The following is a 13,440-nucleotide window of genomic DNA, read 5'->3' as shown; positions in this document are numbered from 1 at the left end:
TATTGAGAAAAATGTGTTGGCCCAAGAGCAACTAGTGCCCTAGTGCCATATTGTAATCTCAATTATTTCCCAATAAAAGGAAATAGGGCTTCCTGGAGAAACAGAGTTCCAGATTCCAACAATAGCATGGGGGAAAGTTCAAGGAAAGCCTGAAATATGGCCTGTGCCAGAAAGGAAAGATGACATCAAAGAACACTGGAGTTAGAAAGACACAGCAACCAACTTGAAAGGGCTTCCACTAGCCAAAGACACGAAAATTTGAGCATCAAAATAACAATGACTGTAATGAGTTGAAATAAAATACATAAAAATCCTTGAGTTCATGGTGATTCTGGAAACAAAAACAAAAACAAAAAAATTCACCGGTCATATATGGCACAAAGCTCATTATTCTGAGAACTGGAAAATAAGAAGGATCAAAAATCAAGTCTTTACCCTGCCCTTCTTATAGCAACTATGTTTCGGGGGGAACACAGAGCTGGTGAAATAAAGTTCTAACTTGATAGAATAATTCCACTTCAGAAATTTGGCAGAAATAAAATAATCAGAAAAATCACTATTTTGTAACCCTTATGGAAACAATATATCCAGACAATGTACTCTTGCCAAAAACAACAGCAATCACAACATGAATCTCACCGAAGCTCTATATATCTACTACCAGTTCATAGGAAACACAGAGGCTAGAGAAACATGTTAAAAGGCACCCCAAGTATGTGATTAGCCAAATCCAGAATTTGGACTATTCTATAGAATAGAACTAAGAACTTCATTTCTCCAACAAATAAATGCAGGGGCACCTGGGTGGCTCAGTCAGTTAAGCATCCGGTTAAGCATCTGACTCGTGATTTGGGCTCAGGTCATGGTCTGATGGTTCATGAGTTCAGGCCCTGCGTTGGGGTCTGGGCTGATATCACGGAGCCTGCTTGGACTGGTTAGGTTCACACAGCAGTGGATGGTGGAATTGGTCCTGATTCCTCAGGTGTCACTTTTTTTGTCAACTACAACTTATGTTTTTCTATATATTATACTTCTGCCACTTCCCACTGGTCAATGCTATAGTCAAGAGTCAAAGCATGCCTCTCAGTCCTGCTCACTCACCAGTTCCTTCCCTCCCCATCAGTGCTGACAAGGTATCGATAGGCCTCAAAGACAGAACAATAGGATATTTTTGATACAATGGGAGAAATTAAACACTGCATAGATTTTAGATGGTATTGAGGAATAACTTGTATTTGATAGGTGTTTAAAACTACTGTTTATGTTATTTTAAAAAAGGAGCACCTTACCACAAATTATAGATCTTAGTTATAATAATGTATCAATACTGGCTCACCAATTATAACAAACATATCCCAGAAGCAGCACCAGGATGCAGAAGGAACCTAGCATTTCTTAAATATTTCTTAAATATTACTCCAGCAAGGTGGCAAAGAGTGTTGAAGGAGTAGGATATAGCTGCAACAGGACTGGCCAAGTGCTGATACATCAAAGTTGAGTACTGGGTACAAAGAATGTTCTTTATATAATTATTTCCATCTTTGTGTATATTTAAATTTTTTCATAATAAAAATTAGGGAAAATAGCAAAGTTAAGATTTGCCTGTCTTGCTGCAGGATTATAGCTATGTATCAAAATTTTATAAATGGAACAGGAATCTTTATAAAAAGCATTGATGATAGGTTTCTGAGGTGCTACAGAATTACTGGTGATCAATTTGAAGTCATGAGACAGAAGGTTTTTTCCTCTTACACCAGCAGTGCAAATAAAACTATACTTACTAAAAAGACCAAAAACAAAAAAAATGGTATAGTGAGATACAACTCAAGAGGGCCATTAAAATGGAGAAGTGAAGATAGCTAGGATATTGCTACAAACATGTACTGAAGATGGGAGAAAAGGAAGGAAAAGGAATCTAACAGACGAGGGAGGCAATTATCCCCTTAGCTCTAAGTTTCAAAGCAACTGAATTGAAAAAGGTTCGGAGACAGTAAAGTCCAAATGGAGACAAGGAAGAAACACAAATAAATTATACACAGATATATATTACTAAAAAGAAAAGCTTATTAAGTTGTATGGTTCTATTTACTAGGATACTTTACAAAATAATAACTAAGTGTAGACGTACTATCTAGTACTAGAAGTACTGCCTACAGACATGGTTTAGTCTAGTAGCAACTAACGCATTCAAACATATTTTTATTTATTTATTTAAGTTTATTTATTTTGTGAGAGAGAGAGAGAGAGAGAGAGAGAGAGCGAGCACACAAGCAGGGAGGGGGCAGAGACAAAGGGAAATAAAGAATCCCAAGCAGGCTCTGTGCTGTCAGTACAGAACCCAACGCAGGGCTGGAACTCATGAACCACAAGATCATCACATGAGCCGAAATCAAAAGTTGGACACTTAACCAACTGAGCCACCGCCCCTCAAACACATTTTTAAAAACCAAGTACAATTCAGGAGTCAAACTTGACTCAATAGAGAATTGTAGGATACATCCAGAATTGGTTCAGAAAGCTGTGAAAATAGAGTAATCTGAGACAGTAGCATAGGGAGGTGATTTAGAAGAAAAGATGGGGTAAAACGCTAAGGCCTTCACACTTCAGGGCCGGTGAGAAAGGATCATACTAGTAATGAGAGTTCTGCGTGAGCTAAGGAAATACAGGGTTAGACTGAGAGAAAATTGAGAACTGAAGGAATCCAGGAAAAAAAAAAAAAAAACTGTGAGAATTTTGAAAAGGGGGATTGATTTATTACAAGGAATAAAACTTAGGGCTCTGGCTAAATTCACCTAAAATATCTTTTTATCTTATAAAGAAACAAATCCTTATACTACCTATCAAAAATTGAACATCAGTTAAAAACCAACCAATCCTGGGGCACCTGGTGGCACAGTGGGTTAAGCATTCGACTCTGGCTCAGTTAATGATCTCACAGTTTGTGAGTTTGAGCCCCGCATCAGGCTTTGCACTGACAGCTCAAAGCCTGGAGCCTGCTTTGGATTCCGTGTCTCCCTCCCTCTCTGCCCCTCCCCCACTCACACTCTGTCTCTTGCTTTCTCTCAAAAATAAACATTAAAAAAAAATCTAAAACCAACCAATCCTTTAAAGGGTTAGCCTCTGGTTGTATATCTTCCCCTTATACACTTAGCCTTTTTATTGGGGTCAGTGAGTAAGAAGTCATTATATCAAAAGGAAGGCAAGCAAGTCAGCCCCATAAAAATGTTCTCAAAAAGGCCCAAATTCTAAAGCACTTTCAACAAAAAGAAGTTGTGAAGCATTAAATACGCAGAAGGCATAAGTGAGAAAGCCAAGAAGAGTCAAGAGCTGCCTCACTGAAATACAGAGCATAGAAGTGAAACCTTAAAAACAAAAGAAGAAATACAGACCAGAAGATAAAAACCCATTTATTTTTGGAAGGTGAAGGATTCTGAGAACTAGGATGTGGTTATAAGCGGGTAGGAAAAACATGTCAGTTAATAGTATGAAAGATAAAATAGCCAGAAAGAGAAGGAGAGCCTCAGCATCTCAGGGTTTAGCATTAAAGTTGGGCACCTGGGTGGCTCAGTCAGTTAAGCGTCCGACTTCGGTTCAGGTCACAATGTCACAGTTTGTGAGTTTGAGCCTCCCGTTGGGCTCTGTGCTGACAGCTCAGAGCCTGGGGCCTGCTTCAGATTCTGTGTCTCCCTCTCTCTCTGCCCCTCCCCTGCTCACATCCTGTCTCTCCCAAAAATAAACAAACATTATTTTCTTCCCCTTCCCTTCCCCCATGTCTTCTAAGTTTCTCAAATTCCACATATGAGTGAAAACATATATGTCCTTCTCTGACTGACTTATTTCACTTAGCATTCTACCCTCCAGTTCCATCAACGTTGTTGCAAATGTCAAGATTCATTCTTTCTCATTGCCAAATACTATTCCATTGTATATAGAAACCACACCTTCTTTATCCATTCATCAGTTGATGGACATTTGGGCTGTTTCCATAATGTGGCAAACAGAGAGGGAGGCAAACCATAAGAGATTATTAAATACAGAGAACAAACTGAGGGTTGATGGGGGGGAGGAGAAAATGGGTGATGGGCATTGAGGACGGCACTTGTTGGGACAAGAACTGGTGCTGCACGTAAGCGATGAAGCATGGCAATCTACTTCTGAAGCCAAGACCACACTGTATACACTGTATGTTAGCTAACTTGACAATAAATTATATTTTAAAAAATAATAATAAACTAAATTTTTTTTAAAAAGCTACTGAAGTTATCTTCAGGCTTTATCCCATAGAATCCTGGGTAAATTGCAGTCAAAATAGGCAAGAAACCTACTGAAAGACCTATAGAGCTATATCCTGCCTCACCTGGAAACATCTTCCCAGGGCCAAGTAGGAGAAAGGTGAAATGGCACTGTGCAGGCCACACTGATGCTGACATATCCTTTATGAGCTTGTCCGAGAGTCAAAGAGATCTGCTAAGATCTGAGCAACCCAGGAATTGGTAGCTCCAGCCGCACCTATTTGTGTGGCCTCTATGTCACTGAGCTGAGAACAGCTCCAAAGAATCAGGGAGTACGGAGAAAAGGTGAAAAAAAAAAAGAGAGCACCATCTTTTCCCCTACTATTCCTTCTCCAGTTATGTTTCTTCTAATAGGTATTGATTTATCCACTGCTTTCCTAATTTCTCATGTTTTGGGAAAGCTAATTTTGGACTAAAAAATAACTATTAAACAGATCTATAATTTTATTAGCATCAGGCTCTAATCAAACGAGCCAATTGTTAGAGAAACCTGGATAATCAGAAAGCTTAGGCAAAGGGCAATGATTAAAAGAACAGACATTGCCAGAATACGTAATACACACACACTTCATTAACTTAACACAAACTAGTTTACTAGAATTCCAAACATCAAGAATTCACAAAGAGAGCACATTCACCCTAGAGACTACACAGCCATGAATTTGAAGGTCCTAGGCTACACAGCATTTTGTGCTTGCTATTTCTACCAACTACAGTTATTTCTACTAATTCTAGCAACTTTCTTTGCTCTATATGTTACCACTAAATTCCTTTAGATACTAATGAATGTCCCATAACAATATCAAACCGTCTAGAGCTTAACGAGATAATTTAATGTGCTAATAACCCCATTTAATTGATTCAGACAAAACATTTAAATATGAGTAATATCAGATTACATCATTAAGCTGAAGATACAAAGATGAATATAAACTAGCAATAAATTCAGGGTATTACATGACTGGGTTAAAGTCAGAAAAAAACTTATTTATCCTTGTAGTAAGAAATAGGAACCCAAGTAGAAAACAGATCTCAAAAATGACAACAGGGCAAGAAAAAGTTATCCACACAACAAATAGTATTATTTTTAATCCATCCTGCAGTATGATTTGAAGGCAGCTTCCTTAGTGATTAAAGCATATTTACACCCAATGACATGAGTAGAAACAACTCAGAGGTATTCATGTTTAGTGGTTTAAAAAAAAAAAAAGGCAAATTTTTACCAAAACAGACTTACAAAAACACTTTCTAAAGCAGAATGTTTTAGGTAATTCACTCTGTCATCCTTGTTCACCATAAAAAGGAATTCCCAAAGTCCAATTAGCCTAAGCAATCAGTATCTCCACTCCTACTAGCTAGTGATAAAATTTCCAAGAGAAAAATGCTATGCATTGTTTATTCCTGATTATTCATTAATAGTTTGAGAATGTAACTGAGGTTTAGAAAGGTAACAGCAAATTATAAATTGTTTGGTGTATCATACAAAATAGCTTACCTTGTAGTTTTTTCAGTACAGCAACCTCCATTTTCAGAACTTGTTTTGGTTGTTGAGCTGATTCTACCTTCAGTGCAACATTTTCCCTGGTAAGCATGTCCAAGGCATCGTAAATTTCTCCAAAGCCCCCACCCCCAATCTTCCTCAACTGCAGGGGAAATAAGAACATACACACATAAAATTACTAGAACATTCTAATTGGAAACCAATTCATCTCTTGTATATAATTTTACTATCCCTATTTGAGGATAAAAGATCTCAATATCGTTAAATTAACTGCACATATGCCAAGAAAACAGATGCCTAGAAATACCATCAAAACCTTTTCCCATGGTTTTGCCCACAAAAGGTAATTAAATTATTTCAGCCACAATTTTAAAATTTAGTCTACAGCATCAAAAATGTCACAAAAAAGGACAGCACCTGAAAGTTTCACTTGCCACAAATGCCCCCCAACAACCAGATATGTTATTTTAATTCTAGGGCAACATTTGTAAACTTTTAAACCATGAAATCTTTTTGCCAATCAAAATCATATCTGGACCCCAGCTGAGATGTGTATGTGCAGAGGCTGGAGGTGGGAGTGAGGCAACCAGAGCCCAGCCTTCTCAGCACCACTTATCCTCCTCTCTGAGGCACTGAGCAGACTCCACAGAAGAGACAGAAAACTCCTGTTCTAAACTATCCCAGAGTTCACTATATAACTATATGCTCAGATAAGACAAAGTCTAATCAAATAAAACACCTTCAACAAACACTTAATATCCTTACTGATAAAACGTATTAGCTTAACTAGGGAATACCAGGATCTCTGTCTGAGTACTACAAGCAAGTTCTCAAGTGTTAGTGACAACTAAACCTGTAGAGCTATGAGCACCAAGGTGGGTAGTATACTTCAAACCAGATGTAGCACGGAATTAGCGTTCTTCCATTTCCTGAAGATCTTCTCCTTTCCACATTATCAAACACCTAAGACGTGATGTAAAGCAGGCAGTCCTCACTGGAGGCACAAGGGTCCTAAATCCTAACCACCCCAGAGGACTCACTTTAAGCTCTACTTCTTTCAAGAACACTGCATTACTGATTACCTCCAGGCATATTTCTCTATCTTCTGAATCTCTATAGGAATTATTTGCTTAATCATTTAATCATTTTACTAACCTAAACACCTCAGATATCACTTGTATTAATACACTATACTATTTTTTGACTTTCCACTGTCAATGTCCTAGCTCCCTACAGTGAAACTAAGTTTCTTCAGAAACAGCCACACCTTTCTATTTTTTTGTTTCCCTTACAGCAAGTGGCTAAGTGGTAACTACATAATTATTGCTAAATAACTATTCATTGCTTTGTATATAAGAGCCATAATCCTTTATTCCAGTTGGGTGATGGGAAGAGATAGCATGAGAAATTCCAGTATGAGCGCAGGATTAAAATAAAGTTCCAGAACTTCATTGCAGTTAAATTGTTTTTTGTTGGGCCCTGATTGATACTTACAATTCTTAATATCTGTCTATTAAACAAAGCCTAGTATAACTTTAAAAATCCATAAGCAATACCAAAGGGACATTTTTCTAATTATGGACAGTGGTGAGAGGTACCTTCATGTTTTACCTCACAACAACCTTACCAAATGACAGAACAGAAAATCTAGACCAAAGTAATGATTTTGCTCCTTGGTCTACTCCTATAATGTCATCTCAACAATAGTGGGAACATTAATATTTTTTACTGAGCTTGACAAAGCATTAAGACATCATCAATGTTTATAAAGCAGAAAGCTAGAGGCAGTTTAGTATGATGGGGGTATGTAGATTAGGGAAAGAATGGTGGTAAGGCCTGTGGCAGACTTTGTTTCCTAAAGATGATCACAACAATATCACCCATCCCTTTTCCTCTTCTTCAGTGTGACCTTGCCCCTCACCCAAGATATAGCATCCATTCCCCACCCTCTTAAATATGGGTTAATCTTGTGGCTGCTTTAACCAACAGAACATGGTGAAGTAATACTGCCCCAGCCCTGAGAACAGCCCTTAACCAGCCCCGCAGTTTCTGTTTCCTGTCTCTCAAAAGCCAGCTACCATATAAAAAGTGTGACCATCTGAGAAGCCACAGACCTGTGAAGAGGTCCTAGAAAATAAGCTACCAGGGATGACAGGGGGAGGACTAGGGAACTAAGGACCTTCAAGTCACCAAACAGCCCACTTGGAAGTTGGGTCCTCTAACCCACCCAACCCTGCCGAGTGCCACATGGTTAAGAGACGAACTGGGGCACCTGGGTGGCTCAGTCGGTTGAGCGGCCGACTTCGGCTCAGGTCATGATCTCACAGTCTGTGAGTTTGAGCCCCACGTCGGGCTCTGTGCTGACAGCTCAGAGCCTGGACCCTGTTTCAGATTGTGTCTCCCTCTCTCTGACCCTCCCCTGTTCATGCTCTGTCTCTCCCTGTCTCAAAAATAAATAAAAATGTTAAAAAATAAAAAATTAAAAAAAAAAAAAAAGAGACGAACTATCAGGCAAACTCATCTCAAATTCCTAATCCACAAAATTATATGTAAAAAAATAATTGTTTTTTAAGCCTCTAAATTTTGATGCAGTTTGTTCATAATGGTAGATAACCAAAACACCATCCATAACAATGAGACTATTTCTTACTAAAATGCTACTATGCCTGCCAAATTTGGGGGACATGTTCGATATGTATATTAGTTCTAATTATCAGGACAGAGCAACTAAGCCAGGCATAGCTTCATTTGTCACCTTTTGATATGTCTACTGGAAACAGCCAAACTTTATCACAGCACTTAATACAAAGCACTCACCAAAGAAACACTCATTTCTGACTTACATAAAAGATTACTAATTGTAATCTTCCTGCACCAATCCATGATGACAACATGATTCTTTTCTTACATTTACTCAAGTAAATTTTCAAAGCCAATTGATTTGCCTAATTGGTTAAAACACTGTATCATAGAAACAAAATTTGTATTTCTAAAGGAAGAATCTTCTTTTTCCAATCTGTTGATAAACTAAGGAAACCACTAAAACAACTTTCCTACACCTGGTAATGAAAAAAACTCTGATTAAAATACATATTTAAATACATCTGAAACAAAAATTGTTCCTTGAAGAGCAGAGAAGATGGCAGATTCCAAGTCCAGGACAAGGAAGATATCAAAGGACTATTAGGATCATGTTGAAAGACTCAAGAGACAACTTGAAGGGTGTCCTCCCTTAGTCAAATGGGACAGTTTAGGGATCAATAAGGATAGTAATGACAACTGACTGAAATATATGAAATATGCTTAAATCCATGCATTCTTGACTACCTATTTTTAAAAATCTCATTGGTCACTTTTGGAAAATGCCAGGGAACCAATTCATTATTTTGAAAACTGGTAAATTAAGAAAAAGAATTAAGCATTTATTCTCTTTTCCTAATCAAAATGTACCTCAGGACAATCAAATAGTTGACAACAAAAAATTTCTCTTTGTAGATGTACTTTAAAAAATGAAGGAATGACAGGAGTGCCTGGGTGGCTCAGTGGGTTGAGCATCCATTTTGGCTCAGGTCATGATATCTTGGTTGTAAGACTGAGCCCCATGTCAGGTTCTGCATTGAGTGTGGAGTCTGCTTCAGATTCTCTCTCTCTCCCTCTTCCCCACTTGCACACGTGTGCACTCTCTCTCTCTCTCTCTCTCAAGATAAATAAACAAACATTTAAAAAATGAAGGAATAACAAACGCTCAATAATCTGCAATTAACAGACCTAGAAAATGATGATCAGGACTGCTAAAATGAGAATGGCCAATAGGACACACAATGTCTTGATGGGTGATAAGACATTATGTGCCTCCTATTGAAAGATCACAATACCCTTTATGAAAAAAAAAAAAAAAAAACGCCAACTCAATAAACAAACCTGAACTTAGATCTAATCAAACCCCAATAAATAACAATTTGGGGATGCCTGGGTGGCTCAGCTGGTTAAGTGCCCGACTCCTGATTTCAGCTCAGGTCATGATCTCATAGTTCCTGAGATCGAGTCCCACACTGGGGGTTGTCGGTGCAGAGCCTGCCTGGGATTCTCTCTATCTCTATCTCTCTGCCCCTCCCCTGCTTTCTCTCTCTCTCTCAAAATAAATAAACTTCTAAAAATAAGTAAATAAATAAGAATTTACATAAAATACATGAGACAGAGAAACCTATTAATACCACACAGAAGAAATCAGAAAAATCCAAACTGTGAAATTCTACAGGTAAATGACCAAGTTTCTTCCATAAATAAACTGTGAGGAACAAAAGCAAGATGAAAAGAAATCTAGAAATTAAAAGATATTTAAGCGATGTCAACCAATTGCAGAAGAATACTTAATGACATTAAAAAATTATTACTTTTTTAGATGTGATAATATTATGACTACATTTTTAAAAGAATTTTTAACCTTTAGAGATACATAATTGTAGTACACACAGAAGAAATACCAGAGTAAAAGATTTGCTTCAAAATATTCCGGGAGGGAGGTTAAAGAGATAAAACAAGACTGACTATAAATTAATAACTACTTAAGCTGGGGCATGAGTATATAAAGGTTAATTATATCAGTCTCACTACTTTTATGTATGCTTACAATTTTCCTTAATAAAAAGTTCAAAACTTTTTTAAAAGAGAAGTTCATTGTACTGTATTTTTTTTTTTTCATTTGTCTTTCTCTAAGTACACTTTTTTCTACCTTACTCAGCATTAGCTATCAGTGGTTAGGAAAACTGACTACTGTATAAAGCAAGAATTATTGTATAAACAAGACAATCACAGGAAAATAACTGAAAACTGATTCAGGCATATTAGCAATATATATATTATTTCCTAAGGAAATCCTATTTTTATCAAGATACCAAAAATTACCCCACATGTTGTCTCTCTCTCAATCTAAGAGAGATACCCACCACTTTCCATCTTTCTTTGACCAAGATTCCAACACTGAGAATATCCGGCTGCTCTCCTCCTCCACTCATTGCAATTCACTGATGTGATAGAACGGTTATACAGGCATCCAGCTCCCAAGGGTGGTTTCCATTTAACCTAAAACAAAAGAAACAGCAGCAGCATATCAGGGCTAATTAATTAACACAAACATTCCAGGACCAAGTAGCACCATTAATTCTATACATTAATTAGGTTGCTTTGTTGGAAAGGGAGTAAAAACACCACAAACTCAGTTCCAAAATCTGTTTAGTGCTTATATAAAAAAAAAAGTACCTTTCCATTAAAGGTGCCCATGACATTACAAAGACATTATGTTACAACACAGATATAATTTCAATAACTGAGACTGCTAAACTATAGAGCAAGCATGGTGTCAATGACAATTGACCTAGACAGACCACCACCCTAACTACAACATATTGCTAAAGAAAAAGACAAGGCACCTAACTTACAACAGCTTATAGTTTAATAGGTTGTAACTTAGAGCTTATCATCATCAGAGCTAATAAAATTTTAATATTACATAATGTACAAAATGCATTCAAAATGCATAGGAAATAAACATGAGCCACAGAAATGTACTGTTGATCAGTTCTAATACAATGATATTTAAAGAAAAAGAGGATAATAATATGAACAGCATACCTACAGAAAATGAAAATAACCAGAAAAATCTGGCCTAAAGGAGATAAGGAGATGACAACATAAATCATAATTAGAAATTAGGAAGACATAAAAAGAAATCTGAGCTAACTCAGAAAAGGATCAGAAATGAAGAGGAGACACATGAGAAAACACCATACAAATTAAGGAAGAAAAAAAAGAAGAAAATGAAAAACACATTTAAAAGCAAAAGTGACAAATAAAAGGCAAAGTAAATACAAAATACATATTATAGAAGGCCCCCAAAAAGAAAACCCATGCTAGGAAATAGAACAAATGCTAGCCACTATAATACAAAAAATTTCTCTAAATTAAAAGAAAAAGGCTAAATTTGCATACTGAAATGGTATATCACTGGGATATTCTTGGGTATACCCAGGTATACCTGAGAAAACAACCCAGGAGATCAACATCAACATGCAGTCTAATAAAACTACTGGATTTCAAGGGGGAAAAAATCATCAGCATCTGTGCAGACAGTCCAAATTACTTAAAAGGTAAAGAAAACAGACACTGGCACTGACAATAGACATTAGCACAAACAGTTTACACCAGCAGACAATGAAATTATACATTTAAATATCTAAGCCAAAGATGTTCTACCCAGCCAAATTAACTTCCATAGCTAAAGGAAACAAACAGTTATGAAACACAGAACTCAAAGAACACTGTTCCCAGGAAATGCCCCTAAAAATCAACTATATAACAAGCATCAATCAAGGAATTATGGTAGAAGATCTGGCATGAGGAATGGCCTGAAAAGGCCTAAAAGCAATGATAACCCAGTAGCAATGAGTACCTCTGCCTTCAGATTGTGGACTTTAAACATCACCTCCCACTAAAAGAAATCAGGGCTTCCTGGAGAAATGGCTTTTTCCAGGTCTGACACAGGAAATTGTACACAATGAACTTGAGATATCTTGTCAAATCAGAAAGCAACAAAATATCAACAATACTACTACAGGCAAGTCAAAGGAAATCAGAGCCAGGCAAAAGGATTCTCATTTGCCAAATTTCTCCCTTGAGCATATACAAGAATGGTGACTGCAATGATTGGAAAATATAAAAAATACAAATACCAATAGTTTATAATGACACTCAAAAAAAGAAAAAGAGGGGCGGCTGGGTGGTTCAGGTGGTTGAGCATCTGACTATTTATTGGTTTTGGCTCAGGTCCTGACCCCAGGGTCATGGGATGGAGCCCTGTGCGGGCATGGAGGCTGCTTGGGATTCTCTCTCTCCCTTTGCCCTTCTCCCCCACTCACATGCAGTCTCTCTCTTTCTCTCTCTAAAATAAACAAACAAACAAAAAAAAAAGTAAAAAGAAAATTCCTCTTTGGCCATCCTGTGGAGGTTGCCAGAGTACAACTTATTACTCTGAACACTGATAATGAAACAAAGAATCATGGATTTATCGTGCCTTTCTGGTACGAACAGTATCTGGGGGAAACTAAGGAGATGAATTTTTCCTCAAAGGATAATCACAGCTAATAAATGCTAGAAGAAATGACAGAATTAGAAAATCACCATTTTCCATGGGGTGCCTGGGTGGCTCAGTCGGTTAAGCATCCGACTTCGGTTCAGGTCATGATCTTGAAGTTCTTGAGTTTGAGCCACACATTAGGTTCTATGCTGACAGCTCAGAGTCTGGAGCCTACTTTGGATTCTCTCTCTCTCTCTCTCTCTCTCTCTGCCTCTTCCCTGCTTGCACTCTCTCTCTCAAAAATAAACATTAAAAAAATTTAAAAAAAAAAGAAAATCACCATTTTCCAAATCCAAAGGTAGATGGGGAACTTTAATATGAAAGATTAAGTTGAACCCACCAATCAATCTTTTTTTGTTTTAAATTTAATTTATTTATTTGGGGGGGGGCGGTGAGAGCCAGAGAGCACAGGGGGATCAGAGAGAGAGGAAGAGAGAGAGAGAATCCCAAGCAGGCTCCATGCCACAAATGCAGAACCCAACAGGGGACTCAAACTCACAAACCATGAGATCATG

General features: G+C 37.4%; 1 protein-coding gene across 3 annotated transcripts in view; it reads right to left on the bottom strand.

The window, feature by feature from the left end:
• TTBK2 (tau tubulin kinase 2) overlaps positions 1-13,440 on the bottom strand; it is a 165,570-nt gene that overhangs the window by 121,305 nt on the left and 30,825 nt on the right. For 2 of the 3 annotated variants that reach the window (XM_019442417.2, XM_019442418.2), the window contains exon 1: positions 5,788-5,902. Coding sequence is in view for 1 of the 3 variants with exons in the window: in XM_019442415.2 (XP_019297960.1) it covers positions 5,788-5,935; positions 10,740-10,808 (217 nt within the window). In the remaining 2 variants the exon portion in view is untranslated. Of the gene's footprint in view, positions 1-5,787; positions 5,936-10,739; positions 10,876-13,440 lie in introns of those variants that run through there. The other variant, XM_019442415.2, reaches the window with a different exon arrangement.

The sequence above is a fragment of the Panthera pardus genome, unplaced genomic scaffold, assembly GCF_024362965.1.
Source record: "Panthera pardus isolate Hobbes unplaced genomic scaffold, ASM2436296v1 HiC_scaffold_24, whole genome shotgun sequence".
Taxonomy (NCBI): Eukaryota; Metazoa; Chordata; class Mammalia; order Carnivora; family Felidae; genus Panthera; species Panthera pardus.
Note: the sequence above shows the minus strand (reverse complement) of the source record. Positions and strands in the feature narration are given on the sequence as shown.